We start from the raw sequence: 27,193 nt of genomic DNA, 5'->3' as shown, positions 1-27,193 counted from the left end.
GAGCAACAGACTTCATTGACACCAGCTGTGCCCGAAGATAGCATGCTCGATAACCTAATGATGACTGAACAAGTGTTCGCAGCTGTAGAAGTGAGCTGGTTCCGGTGACACTCATAATTGCTACAGCCTTGTCATGTAAACGGGTTGGTGCGGATGTATTTTATGCCACGATGACAAGTCCCAGACATCTGATAGGTCATTGTCATGCTCAGTAGTTGTGTCACGGGTGTAAGTCAAAATAAGAGACACTAAAGGAAAAGTTAACAGTTTATTAACCATGGTGGCATAAGTTATTCAGCCTGTGGCTCACACAACAAACATTTCAGCACATATTTCACGCTAGTTATAAATCCCACATTGCATTATGTTTCATCTCATTACAGTAGCCCGTGAGAATGTAAATGACACCAAGATGTTCTGTAAATTGTGGCATCCCAGAGGATGCATATTTTGGGTTGAAGACATAGCTTGCTTCTTAAGTTTAAACTGTAATGGAAGAAATGGCCCTTACTCGTAACGTGAGATTCTGCAGGAAAACCCCTGATGCGAGAAGGTGCACTTGTTTTTGTCAAGTGGTGGACAACCACAACCTAAAAATCCAGACAGCTGGAATGCTCGTAAAGAGTTTTACATTATAGGTAAAAATTCACTACTGTGGTACATTGTTCTCAGTCTTTGCACGTTTTCATCAATTATCTTCAAACATTTACTGTAGAATGTATTTTGAAACAAGTAACTAAATTAGATTTACAGGATCTTTAATGGGAAAAGGATAGATTACAACTACAGCAAATTACAGCCCCAAGTGTTTTCTATGCCAACCAAGTTGTATAACTCTTCATTTGTTTGGCTTAGCAAATCAAAGAATGATACCCACTCTTCATTTAATAAAACTGTAGACAAATGAACCGAGGACGACAGCCAATAACACACAGCAACAGAAGATCATCATTTGTTTCTTCAAAGCATGCAAGAGAAGGACACAGACACAAAAACTTATGTCAGTATAAAACAAAGGTGTTTTTACTACATCAACAAAGATTTAATTACAGTGATACCTTGACTTATTACTTTAACTTGTTCCGTGATCTTGCTTGTAATTATTATTATTGTAATTATTTGTGTTTTATTTGACGCCTTTAAAATATCAAATCTTTCCCCACGCCAGATGAAAGCGCAAAGTTTGGTAAGTTTTCGTGCATATTTGGAGAGAAAAAACTAGTTCTGCAAGCAGCTATAAAGGGCCCTTGCAGCCCCGGCAACATTGGGGTACCGGCACAATGGGATGCTCGCACATCAGAATTGAATAATCAAAATTATATTGTGGATCAAGTTACAGCAGCTTTTGTAGTCAAGGTGAGTCCAAACTTTAAAGTAAATGGTGGACTCCCTCTTAGGTTTAGCATATGGCACCCAGAGGCTTTTTTGTAGGTTTCTTTCTGTTGCAAATACAACTAAATTTCCATGGATGTAGGTGAAACGTAAAAACAGGGCCTCTTTTTTAAAGCTTTTCGGGGGCGGTAGGGAGCCATCTTTTAAAAACAGCACAATTGAATAATTAAATATTGATAAATTTACCAGGGGCTATGTTTCATGAGTTTTCGTGCATCTTCATATTCTCAAAATCAGCGTTGTTTTATTGGCGAAATGCCTGTTGTCTTGGCAACAGCTTTTCATGAAAAATCACAAATTTCATATTTTATTATAAGGAAGGCTTAAACACTCTCCCGAGCAAAGATGTGCCGGACCGGTTAAGATTCTAAGATAAAATCATCAAAGAAAAAAAATCATGTATTTCTGTAAGTCTGGAGGTGGCGCTTCCACTTCGATAAAAAATAGGTTCGTAGACGTCATCAGCCTTTGATTGTTATTAGATGGGGAAAAAAAATCAAGATTGGATGATCTGGGTCAACTCAAAACTGTATTTATTGTCAAAGTGAAGAATCAGACAATCATGGCCAAACCCTTCCCTGAATAGTTACAATATTCGGCGTGGAACAAGATCAATGTCTTGATGCTGTTGTGACAAAGTGTTAGTTGGATTCGTTCAACAGGCTCTGTGCAGTATTTTGAAATGTAAAAAATAGATATTTTTAGTGCGCGGCCAGACTATGGGCAGATATTTGTGCCACTAGAAAGTGAATATTTGAATTGAAAATTTAATATTTTAATTAAAAACTGAATATTTGAATTGAAAACTGAATTATTGAATTACAAACTGAATTATTGAATAACAACAATTGTATATTTATTGCTTAATTTTAATAAGAACTTTCCATTTACAATTCATGTTATTCAATAATTCAGTTTTCAATTCAATAATTCAGTTTAAAATTCAAATATTCAGTTTTTAATTCAAATATTCAGTTTCCAATTCAAATGTTCACTTTCTAGTGGCACAAATATCAGGCCACAGGGGTGCCTCTAGGATGAGCAATGGATTCCAGATACATAGATCTCCTCGTCGGCTAATAAGCACCTTCATTTTGAAGGTTGTAAACTATCAATGGTATTGTCAGCCGCCATCCACAACCATGTGTTCCTTTGATCCCATATTAAGCCATCCGGCTCACCATATGACGCTGTCCCTCCTCAGTTCTTTAAGGAAGTCCTCCCAAGTATTGGCGAATCGGTTTTGGCCATTATCATCAGCAGTCTTTCTTGAGATATCGCCCCCCAACATTTTAAACATGCTGTGGTGCAACCCCTGCTTAAGAAACCTGGCCTTGTCCAAGGTGTGCCGTCAAATTATAGGCCTATTTCAAAATTGCTTTTTATTTCTAAAATTTTTTAAAACGTGGTGCACTTGCTGTTACATTCCTTTGTGGATAAACACAACGTCATAGAAGTTTTCCAGTCAGGTTTTAAGGAAATGCCTAGCACAAAGTGAGCCCTGTTAATATTAATATATAATAATATTTCTCTACAGAGACAATAGGGACCTCGCAGAAGTCGCTGCTCGGGCCCTAATAATAATAATTATAATTTCTACAGAAACAATAGGGACCTCGCAGCAGTCGCTGCTCGGCCCTAATAATAATAATAATTATAATTTCTACAGATACAATAGGGACCTCGCAGCGGTCACTGCTCGGGTCCTACCCTAATAATAATAATTTCTACATAAACAATAGGGACCTCGCAGCAGTCGCTGCTCGGGCCTTAATAATAATAATAAGAATAAGAATAATAAGACTAAGAATTTCTACAGAAACAATAGATACCTCACAGCGGTCGCTGCTCGCGCCCTAATAATAATAATTTCTAAAAGAACAATCGGGAGCTCGGGCCCTTATAATAAAAAGACGAATAATTCCTATAGAAACAATCAGGACTACGCAGCGGTCGCTGCTCTTGCCCTAACTAGCGCTACAAGCAACTATAAAGGACCCTCGCAGCCCTGGCAACACTATCGTACTGGCAAGTTGGGATCCTGGCCCAATGGAATTGCAATTTTTTGAAAATTAAGTATGTCATATTAAAACCAATTTTGATCAAATATAATCCCTATAGGGCAGCACGGTGGCCCGACTGGTTAGCGCGATGGCCTCACAGTGAGAGACAGCATCGGTCGTGGGTTAAATCCCGGCTCCCGCAATTCTGTGTGGAGTTTGCATGTTCTCCCCATGCCTGCATGGGTTTCCTCCAGGTACTCCGGTTTCCTCCCACATTCCAAAAATATGCATAGCAGGTCGATTGAACACTCTAAATTGCCCCTAGGTGTGAGTGTGAGTGCGGATGGTTGTTCGTCTGTGTCTGCCCTGCAATTGGCTGGCAACCAGTTCAGGGTGTCCCCCACCTACTGCCCGAAGACAGCTGGGATAGGATCCAGCACCCCCCGCGACCTTAGTGAGGAGAAGCGGTACAGAAAATGGATGGATGAATAATCCCTATAAAAAGCTAAAAATGTGAAAGGAAATTATAAAAGGCCTCCTTCATTTTCAGTTTCTCAGACTTTTCTGGGGTCCCGGGCTGTTCCATGTGCCTCCAACTTTTGCCAGAACTTGACAAGTACAACCAGGATTGCTTAACTAAAGAAATCAATTCATTAAATAAATTATTAATCCTATGCAAATAATTAAGCAATGGTGTTATCAACCCTTTTTTTAAAATCACACAATAACCTAATGAAATATCAATGATGCTGCCAGAAGTCGTTACAGTTGTGTTTTTTTATTTTATTTTATTTTTTTTTTGGGTGTATATGAGTTGCCAAGGACACAGCTTTGCGTAAAATTTCTGTGTAAAGTATGTTTTGCAATTTGATGAAGGTCTAAAGTCTCTTTCAAACAAATAATAGCTAAATCTGGTCAACCAGTATTTAGAAAAAAACATCAAACATTAAAAAAATGTACTTCCATTCGACAGTAGTTGGCACTGCGATCAAAAATAAGTTCATAGATCAGTTTTGGCCTGTACTATTATCAAATGTGAGAAACCTTTAAAAGAAATTATCATATGGCACAAGTTACAGCTTTTTTAATCAAGGCAACAAATTCCTGTTAGGTTTACCGTATGACACCAACAGACTTTTTTGTGGGTCTTGGGCCGTTACATATACTATCAAATTTTGGTCGGCGAAAGGTACAATCTGGCTGCGTTTTAAAAAAAATATGTAGCAGGTGCTAGTGAGCCATTTATAAAAAAAATCATGATAAACTAATGACATTTTAATAATTAATTATAATTTTCCTGATGAGTGTGCAAAATATGAATTTTTGTGCATATTGACATGGCAACAGGTGAAACGTAAAACCGCGGCTGCTTTGTTAAAGATATCTAGGGTGCCATATTTTCTAAAAAAATACACAAGGAATTAATAAAATATTGATGATTTTGACAGGCCTGATATGTGTGCAAAATTTCATCTAAATTTAGACCCAGATCAGATCAGGATTGTTTTATTGGCGAACTGCGCTTTGCCACAGCGAACAAACCTTCTCCTGAGCAAATACAAGGGAGACCTTGTTAACCTACTCTTAGCCAAACATCAAAGGAAAAAAACATCTATTCCTTTAGACAGTAATTGGCGCTTCTTCTAGATGAAAAATCCCTTTTACACATGTCGTCAGGGCTCAGCTATCATGAAATATGAAACATTTTGAAAGGTTTTGGCTCACCTGAGTCAAGTTACAGCAGCTTTTATTGTCAGGGTGAATCATCAGACGTTGCAGAACAGTCATGGCCACGCCCTTTGACGAAAAGTCTTAATATTCGGCATTCAGCATGATCTTGTGGCCGTTCTGACAAATATTCAATGGGATTTGTTCAATGGGCTTCGTGCAGTAAAAATGTAAATAACATTTCTACTCGTCACTATGAGGTGCTATAATAACAAATTGTTAAGATTGATGTCTTGCCTGCAAATGTCCAAAAATGGTACAAAATTGGATAGAGCTCAGTTCCTGCTCATATTAAAGACAAATCATGAATGTTCCACAAAACCTATTTTATTAAAAATCCCACTCTTCTAACTAGAAATGTTTAGAGAAAAATTGCAATTAAAAAATTATGTCGTGTGTCATATTTTTTGGGGGAAGACCGAGGAAATGTGGAAAAAGATCAAGTACAATATAGGGAAGTGACCTGGGAGACCAAGGAAGAACTCGCCTTGTCACGGTGAAAAATTTAAGCACCCATATCTCTTGAAAATACAAAAAATGAGCGGAAACTTGAAATTGAGCGTTTGTATAACGTGTATACATAGAAGCACAGGTCATACTGTCATACTTTGTCACAAAATGATGGTTGTAAATTATAAAACCTATTTGTCTGTGAACCGAGGTTCCACTAAGTCAGTGCTTCTCAATTATTTTCTGTCACGCCCCCTCTACCAAGAAGAAAACAATTCACGCCCGCCCACCACCAATTTTGTATGAATGTACATATTCTTTGTACCGTATTTTTACGGGCAAAAGACTCATCAAGACTGTATCAAAGGGCGCAGCACCAGTTGAGGGTGCTATTTCTGTAGGTTTCTCACTTTTCCCCTAATGAGGTTTTGTGAGTTTTTCCTTGCCCTCCTGGGGGTTAAGATCGGGGATGTCGATTGTGGCTATGTAAAGCCCTTTGAGACTGTCTGTGATTAAGGGCTATACAAATAAAATTGACTTGACTTGACTTGACTATTTAATATTTATACAGGGCGTGCCACACTACGAGGCGCATGTTAGCATGCTAGCTCACGCATGCTAGCACTCCTGCTGATCGCTGTTAGTAGCAGTACTTCAGCTCAGACCGATCCAAGATGTCATGGCAACACATCGAATTGACAACATCAGGGGAGCGATGTCACTGGTCACCACAATCCTAAGAGTCATGGTTTCAAATCAAAACCATATAAATCTCTGAACAGCATACAAGCAAACAATGTAACAAAGAAATACAATTAACACAAAACATGCATCTCTCATGCCATTTATATCACCAAAAGAAATTTAAAAAAACCACAAAACAGTACTGAGGCATTCTGGGAGATTAGCAGACTGAGGCATTCTGGGAATTTAGCCTCAGCCAATCACATGGCTGTTTAGAGAGATGTGAGTGGTGTGCTTTGGGCAGTGTGTTTTTTGGGGGGGTTTTTTTGCAGTCTGTTGCCTAAACCTGTGATGTTTCTTGCTTGCATTAACATGAATGATAAAACAGACTTCTTCAATACAACATTTATGTTCATAGCGGCTGGCTCTCCGCCCAAACGCGTTTCGAGTCAGACTTCTGTTAAAAGTCGAGAGTACATCGAAGCACTTATTACTCTATAATTCATTTTAGCAATTAGCACACTTAGCGCCTCCTCATTCGCCGACTCGTTTAGAGCGCTACTTGTAAGTGGGGTCGTTTATTTGTCATCGCCCAGCTCGTTGCTGCTGCTGTGCGCGGACTTAGATATAGATAAAGATAAAGATATAGTACAAATAAAGCTTATACCGCTGACGCTCAAGATAGCTTGGCGGCTAGTATTCAAGTAGCGGCGAAAGAAATTACTTCCAGGACAACGAGCGACAGGGCGACATTTTTTTTTTTTTTTTTTTACATCAGTACTGCGTGACCTACTGCGTGAACATGGGGCACAAAGCGCAGCTTTGACGATCTCAAATTTGCGTTGTCTGAGATTGCAATTTCGGTCGCAAAACCATACATCGTTCAGCCGTACTACAGCGGAAAAAATGTTTCCCAGAGTAACACGCGCCCCCCTCAGCATCACACTGCGCCGCCCCATGAGGCCGCGCCCCACAATTTGAGAACCACTGCACTAAGTGGTTCCATCTTAATGCTCCATTTTCCCCAACCACTGAAATGTACTTACTAAAAATAAATAAATAAATCTATCAAGCTACGGGTCATTACTTGAAAAACTCATAAATCAGGATTTTTGTAAGTCAAGGCACCACTGTTGAGTAAGATATTTCAGTATATTATTGCAATACTTCAGATAGCATTTCCCATGATTCCTAAAATAAACCGTCGCTTGATTACAAAATATTGTTAAAACCAGTGTTCCCCAACCACAGATTCTCAGCCCAGTACTGCTCTGTGGGGCATGCTGGACGGTACGGCACAGATGAAAGAAAAATAAAAACTTTCAGTGCATTTATTATTCGAGGCTGAAAACTATTTCATTTTGCAAAATTGACCGGTTTCTTTCTTTCTGTTCCATTCATCTATTATGGACTCTTGATTCATGTCAAGGTTGCATTATGATAATGTTAAACCCACTCTCCTGCAAAATATGCGGCGAGCATCATCACCAATCACCCTCAACCCCACACACCACAACACAACGCCCAAGTCCCAAAACCCACCCCCTCACGCCTTCAGGTCCCTCCGCAGCGGAAAAAAGTTTGGGTCACACTGGTTTCAACTATGAGTCTTTGCAAAAAAATAGTACCCACAATACCAGTTGACATAATGACATGCTATGATTATCAGATGTCAATGAGATTCATCAAGTGAAGTATTGAAAATAATTTTAAAAATTCAAGCTACACTTACTCTGCGTGCTTCCTGTTGGAACTTTGCAGCTTTCTTTGTGTCAGCCACCGCTCTTTCTACAAATCCCACTGATTGGTCCATGTTACTTTCAATTCTGTCAATCATGCCACCCTGAGAGATGGAATGCCCAGAAAATAATTGCAAATATGACACATATTCTCCAGATTACAGGACAAAGATATGTCATAATACTTTCAATTACATTCAGAATACTCCAATACTAAATATATTTAAAAAAAACACTACCAAAAAAAATTCTATATGATATTTACAGATTTTCACAGCTCACACTTTTCTTTGTCTGTGTTATTTATGATTAACAAGTCCTTCAGTAACCGCTCTAGATCAACGCATATCCAGCCAATGACCTGTCTCATTTAACAATGCGGAACGACCAACGGCAGCCCAATGAGCAATATTGTCAACCGTTATCCACTTAAAGCTTGCTTGCCCAACAAGTTTGAGGGGGACTCGAATGCGTCGTCTTTCTCCCTGCAATAAAAATTTAATTCTGCAAAATAATTGACATTTTTAATAAAAGTACTCATAACTTGATTACATCTTTTTAACTGTAATGGAATACAATTATTTTTTCATCTATTCTGAAAACGTAATGCCGATGCATGTATTCCATTATTCCTTTTGCCTGTTCCCTCATGACATGTTCCCAATACGGATGAGATGACCCCCCCCCCCCACACACACACACACACTGGTGCATTGTGGGTAAATAGTGAGCAGCAGCACTGTTCCATATGGTGATTGGGCAGAATAAAATTATGGAATTGAAACAAAGAGGGCATTCTCATCCAGGCATGTTTTTGCGCTAAACGTTTCCTCATCACTCTCCTCACTGTATTGTCTCTCTGTTGTTGATCAAAATGACAAGTAAATAATATGTTAAGTTAACAATACAATACAACTCTTATCTATATTGCGCATTTCACAACAGCTGGAGCTGTAACAATGCGCTTTCCATATGGTGTAATATAAATTAGCAGGAAATAAGCACACAAATTAAAAGAAACAATAGATACTAGAAGAACAGCAGAACAGGGCTTTATTCACTTAGGATATTCCAAATAGGATTTGAAAAAAAAAAAAACACAAAATTCATACGTAAAATATGTAGATAAAGTTTTTTGCTTAACATGAGTTTCCTTTCAAGAATGCAAATCTGTTTAAGTTGTGTTTGTTTGTCACATACCTGGTTCTCAACCAGCATAGCAATATCAACAAACATGTCATGGAGCTCTTTGATGCTGCTTTCCAACCTAATGATGTCTTTGTGACGGGCCTCAATCTCATTCAAGGCTTGCTGGTTTAAATTTGAATCCATAATCTGTGAAAAAGATCACATTGTTATCATGTGAAAAAAGAACATATTCTGTTTGCAAGCAATTCAGATACCTGGGAAGGGTGGTGTATTAACTGTTAACAAAATTGAAAATAATATTCTTGAACCTGCAACCATCCAAACGCCTCATCTAGTCACACGTTAGCACTGCAGTTTCAAGTCAGTTTCACTAATTTGTGTTTTTGTATTTTGGGAAACACCAAAAAAAGTGTGCCTCTATGAAAACATGTTTTGTGCGTACAAGAACGTGTTATGCGTGTTTAATACCCTCCATGCTACGCTAAAAATTGGTTTTACGATTCCGGCTACCATCCACTATGCGTACAAAACACAGATTCATGCTTGCGATGCAGGCGTGATAAACGTGCCACAATTATTAACCAATCAGGAGTTGTACTATGGCTAATTCTGATTGGATGATTGAGTCTCGTTGTTTCCAGTCCAATTAACTAAGAGGTATCAATAACGTTGTACCAAACAAAGACATTTGAAAAAATATATATTTTTGAATTATTACCAAAACAATGCAGAATGGCGGCACGGTGGACGACTGGTTAGCACGATGGCCTCACAGTGAGAGAGAGCATCGGGCGTGGGTTTGATCCCGGCTCCAGCCATCCTGTGTGGAGTTTGCATGTTCTCCCCGTGCTTGCGTGGGTTTCCTCCGGGTACTCCGGTTTCCTCCCACATTCCAAAAACATGCATTGTAGGCCGATTGAACACTCTAAATTGCCCCTAGGTATGAGTGTGAGCGTGGATGGTTGTTTGTCTTTGTGTGCCCTGCAATTGGCTGGCAACCAGTTCAGGGGGTCCCCCGCCTACTGCCCGAAGATAGCTGGGATAGGCTCCAGCACCCTCGCGACCCTAGTGAGGAGAAGCGGTACAGAAGATGGATGGATGGACAATGCAGAATACCCTCAAATATTGACTGTTTGAGGCTTCCCAGACGTCGTACATACTGCTGTAAAATACAATTGGGCAGTAAACAGTCAATCAGAATTAGCACTAGTGTCGGACTCCTAATTGTTTAAGAATTGCTAGCATGAATCTGTGTTTTGTATGCAAAGCATAGAGAAGCTGCAAGCGGAAAACCATTTTTGTGCGTAAGCGTGGATGGTATCGTACACGCAAAACACATTTTTGTACGCACAAAACATGATTTTGTACGCGGTATTTGACATTTTCCTTACATAATTGTGGCATCAATCTAACGCCATGAGAACCTTGCTAACTGTTGCATGAAGTCAGCTCATCTGCAGCGCCATCTTGAGACGAAACGTAGTTGTTAAGTTGGTAACAAAAGTAAATTGAATTCAGATCATCTCAAGATATGATGCAGAAGCCTCTTATGTGGTGTCTTTGCGCATAGCTAAAGCCAAGAAGCCATTCACTTTTGATGAAGATCCGATAACAGAGCTCTTCTATGATCAAAAGGAGGACATTGTTATTTTTATGTGGACCAATACAAAATGAAGTCTGAAAGGTTCTAAAGTTTAATAAATCAGACACTGATGCCATGTTTCAATTTTTTTGTTTCTTTTTTTTAACCCAAAAATGCTTTGTGCTTGTGCTGGTTCAGGAGTACTTGGTTGAAACACATATTTCACAGGGGGTACATCACTGAAAAAAGGTTAAGAACAACTGATCTACAATATTTCCCTGAATAATGTCATTTTCAGATACAACGCTACATTATCTGGAAATGTGAATGAGATTTTTGTTTATTTCCAAGTTTAGTAGTTGTGTGTGTGGGGCAGCACGGCGGCCCCACTGGTTAGCACGATGGCCTCACAGTGAGAGACAGCAGCGGTCGTGGGTTCGATCCCGGCTCCGGTCTTCCTTTGTGGAGATTGCATGTTCTCCCCGTGCCTGGGTTTCCTCCGGGTACTCCGGTTTCCTCCCACATTCCAAGAACATGCATTGCAGGTTGATTGGACACTCTAAATTGCCCCTAGGGTTGAATGTGAGCGCGGATGGTTGTTCGTCTCTGTGTGCCCTGCAATTGGCTGGCAACCAGTTCAGGGTGTCCCCCGCCTTCTGACCAAAGATAGCTGGGATAGGGTCCAGCACCCCACGCGACCCTAGTGAGGAGAAGCGGTACAGATAATGGATGGATGTAGTGGTTGTGTATATGTGTATATGAAAATCTCTTTGATCAAAATGGCGTACAGTGCGCTGGTGTTCTCAGTGGCCCTCATGATCTATCGGATTTTATTTCTTTTTCTGGTGATCTGTGCGTTGCTCCTGGGCTCACGGCTGGTGTATGATCGCTAGTCTCTGCTGGATCTATGGCGCAAAGTTGGTAATTCAGCTGCGTTCGAGCATAGTTGGAGTCAGACATTGCCCGGTGACATCCCTGCGGAAGTCTTCCGTGTGTATGAGCTCGCATCACGGCGGAAGCGCGCAGCGGCAAACATGGTGGCTTCGTCCCCTGCTTGATCCTGAACCCATGGATGTACTCCATGGTGGCGCGTTCGAGAGCCCTGCTTGCTACCAATCATCGGCTGTCCAGCTTCGGCTGTGCTGGCTTCCACGTGTCCTCTGACGCGGCATCGATCAACAACATCTGCAACAGCTTCCCAGAGCTCACCGGTCGAAGGAGCTACGCACACCTGCAACCCCCTCTAGGATCGCGTAGTTAAACACCTGGTCATTAATGAACAAAACGTTTATCCTAAAGGAGCTATTTCTACACAATGACTTTGATTTCTTCTGCCTGACGGAGACCTCGATGAGTGCAGGTGAGTGCAGTGCGATGCTGGAACTATTACCACCTGCGTGTTCTTATTTAGATGCTCCAAGAACGTCAGGTCGTGGTGGAGAAACGGCAACTAATTTCAAAAACAATTTTAAAATGTCAACAGTGTATATTGGCCACATCGATCATCAGCTTCGAGAGCATGATCTTTGAAGTTGGCAGGGCTGCTCTTGTGCTATCGACCTCCCAAAGCATGGTTAAATGAAAGTCCTCGTGCAGTTAAACAAGAATGCCGCAAAACTGAATGCAGGTGGAAAAAAATACAGGCTGCAGGTCTCGTATCAAACCCTAGACTACTGGCACAGTTATCGAAGCAAGGTGAAAGAGCCAAACAGGCAATACTTGTCCAGTCTAACTCAGGTAAATTGTCATTATCCGCAAACTCTATTTAATACTATCGATTGCACAGACTAGTCCCCTGAAACGTGTAATAGATTTTTGCAGTTTTTTTATGGACAAGGTTGCTTACAGCTCGGACTCTTGTTTCGAATGCTGCATTTGACCCCTCTGACACATTCCTTGTTCCGCAGTGTTAGATTCCTTTGAGGCGATCTCCTTGTCATCTTTAGAGCATATGGTTTGCCATATTAAGCCATCCGGCTCACCATATGACGCTGTCCCTCCTCTACTCTTTAAGGAAGTCCTCCCAAGTGTTGGCGAATCGGTTTTGGCCATTATCAACAGCAGTCTTTCTTGTGGTGTAGTCCCCCAACATTTTAAACATGCTGTGGTGCAACCCCTACTTAAGAAACCTGGCCTAGGAGTGTATGTGTTGTCAAATTTTTGGCCCATTTCCAAATTGCCTTTTATTTCTAAAATTTTGGGAAACGTGGTGCACATGCCGTTACAATCCTTCTTTGATGAACACAAAGTCATGGAGGTTTTCCAATCAGGTTTCAAGAAAATGGATAGCGAGAGTCAGCCCTGTTACGAATTTTGAATGATATTCTCCAGGCAAACGATACTGAAGACTGTGTATGTCTTGTCTTGTTAGATCTAACTGCAGCGTTTGACACTGTGGACCGGACCACAATATTCTTCTGGCTCGTTTACAGCACCAGGTGGCCATTAGTGGTAGCGCTCTAGAATGGTTTAAATCCTATTTGACTGGCAGAACCTTTTGTGCACGCCGAGGTTGCTCAGAGTCAGGCTCTGCCCCTCTGTCGTATGGTGTTCCACAAGGTTCCGTTCACTTGGTAGTGGCTATATGAATCCTAAAATCCTATAACGGATGCTCCAAAGAAGCAAGACTACGGAGAGCTCAAGTGCGATTCATAATAATGTTTCACAATATATTTATCTGTCTTGACCTCGGTGGCCACGGTAGGGATTCCAGAAGGACCTGCAGTCAATACACAATGTGACAAAAACTGTATAATACTTTTTAATTCTATGTAATTATTTTATTATTGTGTGTTTTTATACAATACAATATAAGAAGAGATATTTTTTCTTATGAACATAGATTATACTTACAAGATTATCTTGAGTTTTTTGTTGGGAGGTGGATTGGAACGGATTAATGGCATTTCCATTAATTTCAATGTGAGATGATTTTTCATTTCGAGGGTTTTGAGTTACAAGGGTGGCCATATAATGGATTAAACACTTGTCTCAAGGAACCATTTGACGTGCACACTAAGTATATTCACCCCAGCAGTGAAGACAGTTGAGTTGCCTCCCTCCAGCATCTCCTCGAGTTCTTCATCGGTTGTTGCTTTGCCAGCTGAAAATGTCATCATCACAGCATTAAGATGTGATCAGTATACTGACGCTTTAGGTGACACGAATCTTTTCTTCAAACCAAACTGTTATGTTATCTACAATATACAGAAAAAAATACTTACTGATCCCAAGCTGTCGGGCAATCCGTCCTTTACTCTTGTCTCTGAAGTCAACTTGAGCCTCATTGTATTTTGTCATTACTTCAACAAATTTCTTTGCCAGGATTGCATGCTGAGTAATTGAAATAACTTGTTAGCGTCTGTTTCAATGGAGAAAAATGATGATGCAATTGAAGAACTCATGATATGAACATCTTTAACTGTGTAGCAAGCAGTAGTCAACCGGATCTCGAATGAGCCACAAAGGAGTACATCCGTGCGTTCGGGATTGAGCATGGGACGGAAAGTGTTTTAGCTCCCGTTTTAGCTTCGTCACTGTTCTGCTGTTCTTCTGGTATCTATTGTATATGTGTTCATGGGTTTTGATTTGTTATAATTTCCTGCTAATTTGTATTACACCATATTGAAAGCGCTTTGTTACAGCTCCAACTGTTGTGAAATGTGCTACATAAATAAAGTTGTATTGTATTGTGTGAATTTTCAGACAATCAAATTAGTGGCACTATGGGTCTGATTTACTAAGATCCCAAATAGCAGATGCTAAATTCCATGTTTACTTTTGGATCATTCCATACCAAATTACCCAGTGGGTTTAACCAAGTGGATTTTGATTCTAAACTTTTTGTACTTGTTGATAGTGATGACACAACACTAAATGTCTAATTTTAGGTCAATCGGAGCAAGGGTTTGGAAGCTATGGCCACCGAATTTTAATTGGTTTGGCAACAAAGGACCTGGTCGCCTTCCCTCAAACCTTAATCATCTCAGGAACTACTCGTTCAATATTTGCAAAACAGGAATTTCTGGGGTTATTTGGCATGAATGACCGTTAAACCTCTAATCTCGTTGCACACTTGAGTACAATGACAATAAAGGGATTTCTAATCTAATCTAAACTGATTGCAGCTGCTGTTAGTGGATGTGTTGTACATGATCTAATAAGATTGCAATCGTTTGCTAAGATCCTAATTAACAGTCACTAAATTGCTTGTTCACTCACTCTTGGCAGATTGCAAACTGATAACAAGAGGTTTCAAAGTGGTGAGGAGCGTTTTGTTCTTTACTGACAATAGCTATGAAATGAACTATAAAGTGATTGAATTATTGTGTTACAGAAAAAAAATTGCACCGATAAGTTTGAGGAAGCCAGAAACAACATAACAGGTTTCGTTTAATATCTGTGAGATGTTTATATGATTGATTGACTGATTAATTCATCCAGAGTGTGTTGGAATTGGATGCATCTGCACCTGAAGTTGTTATAGTACACCAAAAAGGTGAATGGTATGCATGACTCCTTCATGTGTCTCCAGTCAGACATAAGATCATTCACTATTCTGCTGTTCTTCAGATATCTATTGTATATGTGTTTGTGTTCTAATTATGCGGTAATTTATATAACACCATATGGAAAGCGCTTTGTTACAGCTCCAGTTGTTGTTAAATGTACTATAGTAATAAAGTTGTATTGTATTGTATTCAAGAGAGCAAATATAGCATTGCGTAGTGTAGACAATATGTTGAGATATTTTTATGTTTGTCATTTCAAAAATGTTGACATGATGCAATGTCAATTAAATTCTTCATCAGGTTTGATTCTTCACCACTTTAACTATTTTGTTGAATCAGTCTATTTACATATATGCCTTCCAGAATGCACAAAAGGGACTGCACAGTAATGGGCATTCGGAAAACGCACTCTTGGGTGCACCAAGATGCTTAGTTCAACAATTTCCAAATATTTCCAAATATGTTGTGAGCAATCAAGTCTGTGCCTGTTTTTCTCATTTGCAACTCATGAGTAAATCAGGCCCAAATATTTATGTTTAAAAAAAAACATATACAGACTATCCCCATTAAAAATTATGCCATTACTTAAAAGGGTAAAGAAGGAGGGATTACATTAAGGAAATATGCAGTATTAATTTAATTAAATAATTGAAACACATGTTATTACTGCATTTGAAAATGTTAGTAACTGTATAATGTTACGCATGCAGGCAATGCTGCAGCACTCGTTTATTGTATAGTATCATAATAAGATCACCATGTTTTTCTCAAGATGCTGGATGTTTCTGACCTGAGATTTTCTTATCCTGAGGTCTGCAGATGCCCTTTCATCTTTGTTTGACTCAAGCTGGTGTTCGATGCCTGTTTGAATATTTGTGCATACTGTACATGAGTATACATACAAGCAACCAAAAAAACATTGTCTTGCTTTTTCAATTGTCAACAAGAACATCAACATGTTTCTGTTCGAATAGTTATTGTTTACATACAGTTGATATAAACATTCTCCACACCACTGTTCAAATGCCAGGTTTTGGATGATTTTTCTAATACATTTTAAGACCTCAGAACTATTGCCTGTATAAATCCATCTATCCACCCATTATCCAAACCGCTTAGTCTCACGAGGCTAGTGGGCATGCTGGAGCCTATCCCAGCCGTCTTTGGGCAGTAGGCGGGGTACACCCTAAATTGGTTGCCAGCCAGGGCACACACAGACAAACACACATTCACACCCATGGTCAATTCTGAGTGTTCAATTAACCTACAATGCATGTTTTTGGAATGTGGGAGGAAACTAAAGTACCCGGAAAAAACCCACACAGGAGAACGTGCAAACCCCACACTGGAAGGCCGGATTTGAACCTATGCCCTCTGAAAGTTTTTGAAAGTGGACGTAAAAAATAAATGGACAACAGAGTTAATAATAAGTGTGCTCACCCACTCTTATAACTGGGATGTGGCTGAACCAATCACCGTCAAAATCAAGTTAAATGGTAATCGTGAGACACCTGGCAGTCTTTAAAGTGCCTCTGATTAACCCCAAATAAATCTCAGCTGTTATAATACACTTTTTTCCTCTTTCTAATAGTAGCCTGAAGGCGTGTTAGGGTTGACCACTATTTTAAATTGTTCCTAATTCCCTGCACATTATCTATGGTCCCAGTTCCAGCTGATGAAAAATGGCCCCAAATTATGATACTTCCTCCACCATCTTCACTGAGATTTGGTGATGAGCAGTGCTCCGCTTGCGCCATACATATATTTTGAGTATACGGCCAAAACATTCCTTCTTTTTTTCAGCATATTTCGTTCTGATGTGTTTTTTCGCTATGAGATACAAGGCCTGTAATTTCCATCATTGGTTGTCGTAGTCTGTTTGTTGTTTTCGGTTTAGTATCTGTTTTCACGTTTTTCCTTGTGTTTGGTGTGTCTCTTCTTAAATGTGATTGTGTCCACCTGTGCTCGTCATTCCAACTCCCTAGTGTGAACCAATCAGCTCCCTCCAAGCCTTTGTGTTTTGTCCAGGTGTTCCTCGTTGTCTCGTTACTTTGTTTGTAGTTAGTTCCTGGTTTGCTTTCAGTTCTTGTCGGTTCATTCATATTTTGGTCCAAGACCAATTAGAGATTTATAGACCAGCAGTAAGATTTTAAAATCTATTCTTTGACTCACTGGAAACCAGTGGAGTGGTCTAGTGTTTGTATGGACTCAGAAAGCAGCATCTTGAATCAACTGCGGTCGCTTGACTAATTTTAAGAACTGAAAACTAATCTAGTGTACTGAAAATAAAAGCATGAAGAGGTTTTTCCATGTCTGGTTGATACAGAAAGCCCTTAATTCAAACTATGTTTTCAGATTGTAATAGGAAGATTTAGAAATGGCTTTTAACATTAGAACTGCCAAAGCAGGTCATATGACCGGGAAGGGAGGGTTGTGTTGGGGTATAAGTTATTGTTTTATTAACATGTATTAGCCCAAGGTGGAAGGTGTGTGAAAAGGCAGTGAGCCACCCCCGGGGCATTTGTTATACAAACTATATTGACCAGAGTTTAGCCTTCCTTGAAATTGTTAAATGTTCCCCCTGCCCGATCCAAGTCTCTGTCTCCCTGAAAGTCCTGTTTTTTCATATATATTGCTTGACTTCATTCACAAACATACAAAAATTAGATAACTGGTTATTCTGTTTGTCTTCAAGGATTTAATTGGCCTTGACCCAGCGTACCTCTTTGAGCTCCTCCACCCCTATGCACCTGCCCGCTGCCTCAGGTCTGTGGACCAAATGCTACTGAAGCTGCCGAAGACGAAGCACAGCCTCAGGGGGGATCGTGCCTTTTCTGTTGCTGGTCCTTCCCTATGGAATGCGCTTCCATTAAATGTTAGGCAAGACCTCTCTCTGTCCATTTTTAAAACCCGTCTTAAGACACATTTTTATTCTTAAGCTTTCGACTCAACTTGAGACTCTCACTGTTCTGCTGTTCTTCTGGTATCTATCGTAACTGTGTTTAATTTGTGTTCTTATTACCTGCTAATTTATATTGCACCACTTTGTTGCAGCTCTATGTGTTGTGAAATGCGCAATAAAAATAAAATTGTACTGCACTGTATTGAATATTTACGTATATTTATGTATGTATGTATTTATGTAGATAATGATGAGACAGACACACAAAGAAACACAAGGCTAAATATGAAACTAAAGTAAAAAACATAAATCAACAAAACAAGACCAGAAAACTTACTTCTGTAAGAAAGGGCATTAAAGTTGAAACATGACTGGGTCTTTCACCATGACAATGAGCCCAAACACACCACCCGGGTCATTAAGAGTGTGTCACGAGAAGCTTTTCAAGGTCTTTGATTGGCCTCGCCAGTCTCCAGATCACAACCCCATAGAAAATGTTTGGATAGAGTCGTAAGTCCATGTTGCCGGGCAACAGATCAACAACATCACTGCTCTAAAGGAGAACTGCATGGAGGAATGGGCCAAAATACCCGCAACAGTGTGAAACCATTGATCTAATTGCGAACAATGGGTAGATAAAGTATTGAGACTTTTGTTATTGACCAAATACTTATTTTTCCACCAAATACTTATTTTTCCACCATAATTTGCAATTAGTGCTTTAAAAATCATTCCATGTGATTTTCAGTTTTTTTCCCCTCTCTTTTTAAATGAGAGAACTTGCTCAATTGGTGATTGATAAAATCTCCCAAAAAAATGAAAAAATAAATAAAGGGATTAATAATAATAAGAATAGAAAATCCTTTATTAGTCCCACAATGGGGAAATTTCCAGTGTTACAGAAGCAAAGACATAGATCACACAGAGGCAGCGGCATAATGTAGCCGTTACTGTATAACATCAGCAGCAGATATTCAGAAAAAGCAAACCTATGCGAATATACACAGTATAAGCGTAGATACACAAATCCTCATATATATATATATATATATATAGACACACTTACATCCCACATCACATATAAGTGTAATCAAACACTCCTAATGTACAGAGGGGAAATAAATCAAAATGCTGCAGTGATGAAAAAAATACTGCAATGATAAAAAAGTACTGCAATGATAAAAAAAGAATACTCCAAGGAAAGAAGTACTGCAATGATAAGAATACTGCAATGTTAAACAAAAAACAGCATTGGTCAATATAAGTACACCATTGGATGAAAGTACAGTAGTAGTGTGTATGTATCCTAGGACTGCACAATGGCACTAATGCCCGCCCGTTTGTAGACTTGACCCAACGTTCTTGTTAAACAGTCTGACAACAACCAGCAGGAAGGAGCGGCGAAATCTCTCCTTTGCACAGCAAGGGGTAACAATCTATCACTGAAGGCGCTGTGGAGTGCTGTAAGGGTGTCATTTCAGGGGTGGGCTGGGTTGTCCAGCATTGATGACAATTTTGCTGTCATCCTCCTGCCCCCCACCGAGTCCACAGAGTCCAGGGAGCAGCCCAGGACAGAGATGGCCCTCCTCACCAGTTTGTCCAGTCATAAAAGTTCCTGAGGAGTGTCCCCTGAATACCAAAGGACCTCAGCCTCCTGAGTAGGAAGAGTCTCCTCTGACCCTTCCTAAAGAGAGCATCTGTGTTGTCGCTCCAGTCCAGTTTATTGTTCAGATGAACACCCAGATACTTGTAAGTTGAGACCTTCTCAACGTCTGTTCCCTGGATATTCACTGGTGGAGGTGGAGAATGCCGACGCCTGCAGAAATCCACCACCAGCTCTTTGGATTTCCCGGCGTTGAATTGGAGGCGGTTCTTTTGACACCAGTCCATAAACCCCTGAGTAAGTTCTCTGTACTCCCGATCGTCTCCGTCAGTGATGAGGCCGATAATTGCAGAGTCATCAGAGAACTTCTGCAGTTGACAGGTAGGTGTATTGTATTTGTAATCCGAGGTGTAGAGGGTCAACAGGAAGGGAGCCAGAACAGTTCCCTGTGGGGCCCCCGTGTTGCAGAGGAGCACGTCAGAGACACAGTCCTGTGTTCTCACGTACTGAGGCTGGTTTGTGAAGTAGTCGTGGATCCATGTAATGAGGTGGTGGGCCATTCCCGCCCGCTCCAGCTTGTCTCGCAATAGGGTGGGCTGGATGGTGCAAAGCACTGGAGAAATCAAAGAACATGATCCTCACAGTCCTCCTTGCCTTCTCCAGGTGGGAGAGTGAAGTGTGGAGCAGGTAGATGATGGCATCATCCACACTGATGCCAGGCTGGTTTGCGAATTGGAGTCGGTCCATTGAAGAGCTCACCAGGGGGCGCAGATTGTCGAGGACCAGTCTCTCCAGGGCCTTCATCAGATGAGACGTCAGCACCACTGGTCTGAAGTTGTTGAGCACCTTCGGATGGGGGGTCTTGGGAACCGGAAACCAGGCAGGATGTTTTCCACAGCAAGGGGACTCTGCACAGCTTCAGGCTCAGGTTGAACATGTGCTGGTCTGCACAGGATTTGAGGAGCTGGGAGCTAATCCCATCTGGACCCGCTGCCTTCCTCGCCTTCATCTTCCTCAGCTGGTTCTTCACCTGAGATGTTGTGAGGAACAAGGCTAACTTCTTGCCTAACCTCACTTGGGGCATGATTTCAGTCCCAAACTGGAGAAGGCACTACACCCTTTACGACAGAGGACCATGGTCTCAGATTTGCTGATTCTCATCCAAACCACTTCACATTCGACTGCAAACCGCTCCAGTGAGAATTGAAGATTGCCGCTTCATGAAGGCAACAGTAGCACATCATCTGCTGAAAGCAGAGACGTAATGATATAACAAAATTCCCTTTTGGAGGCCCTTCGCTCCCTACCCTTTCATACATAGCATGCCGTCTTCTCCGGTTTAGAACCCCCCACCTCTATTCATTTGGTTTAATCTCATTAGCGCAATACAACATCATCTAACTTCCTGTATTGTGGCCTTCACCATGATATTGTAAATGTGTTTTTATGTGTTTTAATTTGTGTTCTAATTAACTGCTAATTTACATGACGGCATATGGAAAGCTTTTTGTTACAGCTCTAGCTGTTGAGAAATGCGCTATATAAAAAAAAATTGTATCAACAAAATGACAAAGGTGCCCTGTTGGATGGTATGGAGCGACGCTCAAACTCCTCAGCAGTGGAGCTGTCTGTATCCATTCACACTGCTGATGAATATTTAATTCAGAAATGGCAGATTTGACCTAAATGTGATCATTATTTAAATGTGAGAAAAATATTTTGAAAATAACTGGGTTAAAATTGTCGATTACTTACAGTGGATTATATTTGTGTGTATATATATATATATATATATATATATATATTTTTTTTTTTTTTTTTTTACAGTTTTTCTTCATAAATATTTGGAGGCAGGCGAAAACCTTTACATTTTTATATAATGGGCAGACTTTATATTTAAAAATTTCCTTTCCTCATGACAACTTTACTATGTACATTTAAACACTCTGATTTTCTCCATTGTACAGTAATTGTTTTAAACTTTGTGAGAAACTTAGCAATGATAATGTGAGTACCGATATATCTGCTACTTACATATATCTTTCTCTCGGGTGAATGTTGTCTATCACTGTGAAAGTGTGTTTTACTACATACTTTACCACGCTCAGATTTTCACCATTATATAGTAATTAGTTTTAAACCTTGTGATAAACTAAGCAATGACTGATTCCCCTCTTATTCAGAACAAAATGACACAGGTGCCCTGTTTTATGGCATCGAGCGACACTAACACTTCTAAAGTTTTGTAATCAGGACAGAAAAAGATTCATTCATTGTCATTTCACAAAATTCTAGATTAAATAGCTGTTGGTTTTGATTGATGGTGTACTAATTAAGATCATAAGATTGACAAATTTAAATGTATTTGCTATGTTCAAGGGTTTTCCGACACCTTCTGAAAAGAGTCTATTCACCGCATTTTAGCTTCTACTGCTACTTACACATATCTCTCTCTCTGATGAATGTTATGTATTACCAAATCACACACCATCACACATTTGCCCAAAAACATTCTGATGACCCTCAAGACCTTTTGGAGAAATATTTAGTGGACTGTTGATTGAAAACTGAACTTTTTGGAGGGTGTGCAGCTTGTGACATCTGGCGTAAAAATGGCACACCATCTGATCAAAAGAACTGAACGCCAACAGTAAAGCATTGTGGTGGCTGTGCGATGGTCTGGGGCTGCTTTGCTCCCTCAGGACCAGAACAACTTGCTGTGAATGTCGGAAAAATTAATACTGCTGTTTGTAGAATTTAGAGAGGTCAGGGGCTCTCTTCGAGCAGTAGAACCATACGTCTCTTGTTTGTGACCCTACCCCTAAAGTTTATGGAGAATTGGGAGACGGCTTGTTTGTCATAAACGCGCATTTCAAGGGGAAAGGGACAAGACGAGACATAAGGGGTGCTAGTGGGTTTTTGCCTTACTGACACCAATGACACTGGGAGCCTGAATCCCAAGAGCTTGCATTATGGAGCATCAGTCCATTCATTATCTGTATTGTTTCTCTTCACATGGGTCGCGGTGGTGCTGGAGCCTTCCCCCTAATTTATATTATACCATATGGAAAGCGCTTTGTTACAGCTCCAGCTATTGTGAAATGCACAATATGAATAAAGTTGTATTGTATTGTATTATATCCCAGCTATCTTCAGGCAGCAGGCGGGGTACACCCTGAACTGGTTGCCAGCCAATCGCAGGGCACACATAGATGAACAACCATTTATGCACACACTCATCATACCTAGGGGCAATTTAGAGCATCCAATCAATGCATGTTATTGGAATGTGGGAAACCGGAGTACCTGGAGGAAACCCACGCAGGCATGGGGAGAACATGCATACTCCACACAGGAAGGCTGGAGCCAGAATCAATCCGATGACCTCTGCACTGTGAGGCCTTCGTGGTAACCAGTCGGCCACCATGCCGCCCTGGAGCATTAATGTTATGGAGAATGTTTGGGAACGTAGCAGCTCTTTAGTCAGTATTTGGTTCAGCACACTACATGTCGTATTATGTTTTTGTCTGCTCCTGCTCTCTGTCTCTCGATCACGCTCATATTCTCCCTCTCTCTACGTTTATCTCTCCTTCTACCTGTCCTTGTCTCTGTCTTTCCCGCTCTGTCATTGGCTCTCTGAGCATTAAGGTCTACCCAAGGTTTTTGTCTTCATAAAGGAAGTTTTGCCTGTGCTTGCTCCTGTGGTTCAATTTGGCTTCTATCTTTCCTTGCAGGTATTCCTTGCTATAAATATAAAGTGCTTTGAGATATTTTTCCATCATCTGGTGCTATTTAGAAAAAAAATAATTCAAATTCAATATCAACTCCAGTTTTCTCCCACATTCCAAAGACATGCTTGGTTGGTGAATGGAGCACTCTCAATTTGTCAGGTTCTGTCAGGTTTTGGTTGAGGTGGAGGAGGGAATGCAGGGAAGCGGGGCAGGAGTAACTTAAAGGGGTTTAATGTAAAGAAAGCAAAAAATGGCAAAAAAGGTACTCGGACAAATTAAAATGTCAAAGTACTGCAGTACAACAACAGTTGTGCAAATGATGCAGATAATTGTTGCACGAATTGCGCTAATGTGATTAAACCAAATGTATACAAGTGGAGGGTACTAAACCACAGAAGAAGGTGGATCTTGTATCGGAGGGGAGGGAGCAAAGTGCCTCCAAAACAGGTCTGGACTTGTTTCTTTCAGGGTGATAAGTAAGTTTCGTATGGCTACACCTCTATTCATAGAGGTGTGGGTCCGGGAGCGAAACCGAGTTTCGGTTCGGACGCCGGGTTTTTGGATCATTCTTGGTTTCCCCGTATGGGTACTCTGCCACCGCACGACGACAACGAGATGATCCGGCGCGGCGGCCCTGAACTTTTGCCAGCCAGTCACAGGGTAGACATAGACGCCGTCACTGAGTGGGAACCGAACCCACGCTGCCCGCACACAACTCGGGCGAGTGTACCACTACACCATCAGTGGCTTGGCCTTCAGGGTGATGTAACCCGGAAGTATGATGTTGGTTATCAAATATGGGTAGTGGGGTGGGATTGGAAGGATGATGTCAATCCGAAACATGTCTGGAGTTGTCCCTTGAGGGGAGGGAGAGAAGAGTCTCAAAAACAGGTCTGAACTTGCTCTTTTCAAAGTGACGTTACCGAGATGTATGATGTCATCAAATATCTGAATATGGGCATGGGGATGGAACCGGAAGTCTGACGTCAATCCAAACATGTCTGGACTTGTTCCACCCAGGAATGATGTCTCGCGGTTGTGACTTCATCGGATGTCCATTTATGGGAATCAGGCAGGAGTCGAAAGTTTGACGTCACCCGGAAGTGACGCCACCGGATGCATAAATTTGGGTAGGGGAGGGGTCGGAAGTATAACGTCACACACATGGCCAGCGTGGCGTGGTTATGGCAGAAGTAGAAGTATGATGTGACTCGGAAGTGATGTCACTGGGTGATCATATATGGGTATGGGGCGTGGTTAGGACGGAACTGGAAGTATGACATAACCCGAAAATGACGTAACTTAATGCCCAAATATTTGCAAAGAAGCATGGTTAGGGTGGGACCAGAAGTGGCATCACAATTGGTGGGCCTTAGGGCGGGACTTCCTCTGACGTCACACCTGTCAAAAATTTTACGAAAACTGTACTTTATTTTCTCTCGTGTACACACACGCACGCACACCCCCGCACACGCACTCACACTCAGGTACACACATACACATTCCCAGCAAAAGGTATAGACACATCTGGGAGTAAAAATTTTAATTCCCCTACAGTCACTCTTAAGATTAAAAAAAATATATGTATCAAAAACTCTCATCATATGTATTTTTATCACCCGATAATAAAATACCCTGTTAAATTTAAAATGAGACTATCATTAAGAGCAAAGTAGAAAAGAGGAAATTCTGATTTGTAAGAATCCTTGAATTGTAGCAACATCTTAGAATGTAGATACAAGGTAATGTACTGACTCTTGAGTTTGTTTCTTGCATTGTTGGCAGACTTCTTAATCTCATTGGTGATTGCTTCAAGATCATCCTGTGTTTCTAAATATAGAAATAGGGGTAGGGGAAGAGAACTATCAATATGAGAGACAATGCAATATACCATGAGTACAAAAGTACTAGAAGGATACAAACATACACAATTGCAGAGAAATGGTTGTGAATTTGAACATATGTGTGCGCGCGTGTACGTGCGTGTGTGTGTGTATGATTATGAAACTAAAGGTAATTTACTGTGGTCAGATGAGGGGGAGGACAAGATGGCGGAGTAGAGTTTTTTTATTTCTGTTACACTTTCATCAATCTTTTCAATGCTGGAGCGGATGTCCTCAATCTAAAATATAACCACATACAGCCCATTAAAAAAAAAAATAGAACATGGATGGAATTGACATGGATTGAAGACGATGTAGACATATACTACCTGGGCAAAAAAATCTTCCATGAAAGCCTCATTCTCCACAGCAACCTCAATGTCAGTACCTCCAACATCACACGTCTGTTTAAACCACATAGGACTTTATTAATTAAGGGATTCAGACTGCATGAGACCAAAAGAAAAAAGAAGACTTATACAATAATTTGCATGAGCCATCTACTTCTTTTTAGAATATTTTTACCAGTAATCTACTTCATTTGCATACTTGAAATGTATTTAGACGATGAGCCATAATTTGACAAACACAGAATCATATTCAGGCCAGCACTTCTTCTGAACATATAGTGTTGAAGAAAGCTTCAAGGCATCTTATAAAATGAATTAGGTCATATTCATATTGACTTTGAAAAAGCTGTTTTTGACCTAAGGTACATTTGTGAAGTTTTCTTCTTGGTCAGACCTCATAATAATGCAAGATATTAGTTGATGAGTAAACAGGATGTATGGAATAGATCATATCAGTGTGATGTTGAGATGGCCTGGTTATCTTGAATCATGTTTACTTGACAGATCTCAGACATGACAATGGCATTTTAATTCATCAACAGTATTTTATACAGATTATTCGAACAACACAAAGTTGTTGTTTTTTTTTTTTCACAAAAGGGTAAACCATAGGGTAGAATCATTAGAATTCTGCCTACCTCCTTGAGTTGAGCCAATCTGTCCTTCATCATGAGAAATATGTAGCTAACTTTATGTAAATACGTAAGAATATTCTTGAAAAAAAAACAGCAGAATCCCGTTTTATTTCTGGCTGAAAATCAAATTGAAGTAACGATAAATGGTGAAAAATAAGAAAATACTTGACTAAAATCTGTTAAAATGGAGAAGAAATGCAATTAATTCTGCAAATGTGAGGTATAACAAACAAAAAACAAATTCTAACAAATAAATACATGAGAACAGATATTAGTGATTTGTTGAGCGCACCTCTCTCATGAGACAACGCTGTCAACCTAACCTGAGGTTTCGATAAGCCTCTCTCCTCTAAGAACAGATTAGAGTAGTAGTTCAGGATGCAAACCTGTCCCTCCCCCACATGTTCCAAGTTCAGCCTTACAGGCTTTAGATTCCCACAGTGGGGAATTATGCCACTTACAACTTCCGTGGTTTAAGCTGTATACCGCATCCACGCACACACACTGACACACATACACTTGCACACACATACATGATAGATAGATAACTAGATAGACAGACAGATAGATAGATAGATGTGTGCCCCGCAACTGGCTGGCGACTAGTTCCGTGTGTCGTCCGCCTAAAGCCTGATATCAGTTGGGATAGACTCCAGTACATCCAGTACAGCTTAGTAGAAAATAGCCGCTACAGAAAAGCCCCAACTCGTTGATAAAACGGGGGCCCGAAGTACGGTGTGGAGGTACTTTGGGTTCAAATTGAGTGGCAAAGGCGAGCCAATAAAACAGAAGCACTGCAATTCATGTGGTGCTACAAAGTCAGCCTTGCAAAGGGAAGCAAAACATCAAAC

At 40.5% G+C, this 27,193-nt stretch overlaps 1 protein-coding gene across 3 annotated transcripts; it reads right to left on the bottom strand.

Annotated features, from left to right (window-relative positions):
* Positions 1 to 255: 255 nt before the first annotated feature.
* Positions 256 to 26,684, bottom strand: LOC148331474 (syntaxin-3-like). Of its 3 annotated transcripts, none has more exons than XM_088301840.1 (10): positions 26,346 to 26,684; positions 25,687 to 25,761; positions 25,497 to 25,596; positions 25,230 to 25,304; positions 16,029 to 16,120; positions 13,952 to 14,060; positions 13,757 to 13,830; positions 9,197 to 9,331; positions 7,990 to 8,100; positions 256 to 958 (listed from the first exon to the last, which is right to left on the bottom strand). In XM_088301840.1, the coding sequence occupies exons 1-10, from the start codon at positions 26,376 to 26,378 to the stop codon at positions 881 to 883; spliced, it is 882 nt and encodes a 293-aa protein (XP_088157966.1). In that variant the 5' UTR covers positions 26,379 to 26,684; the 3' UTR covers positions 256 to 880. The 3 variants fall into 3 exon arrangements, with proteins under 3 accessions (XP_088157966.1, XP_088157967.1, XP_088157968.1); XM_088301841.1 differs by having other exon boundaries at positions 16,029 to 16,099; XM_088301842.1 differs by lacking the exon at positions 256 to 958 and adding an exon at positions 5,121 to 5,243.
* Positions 26,685 to 27,193: the final 509 nt, after the last annotated feature.

Source organism: Idiotropiscis lumnitzeri, chromosome 8 (genome assembly GCF_059441095.1).
Source record: "Idiotropiscis lumnitzeri isolate Australia: NSW breed Sydney's pygmy pipehorse chromosome 8, RoL_Ilum_1.0, whole genome shotgun sequence".
In the NCBI taxonomy this organism is placed as follows: domain Eukaryota; kingdom Metazoa; phylum Chordata; class Actinopteri; order Syngnathiformes; family Syngnathidae; genus Idiotropiscis; species Idiotropiscis lumnitzeri.
The sequence above is the reverse complement of the archived record's forward strand: the minus strand, read 5'-3'. Positions and strand labels throughout refer to the sequence as shown.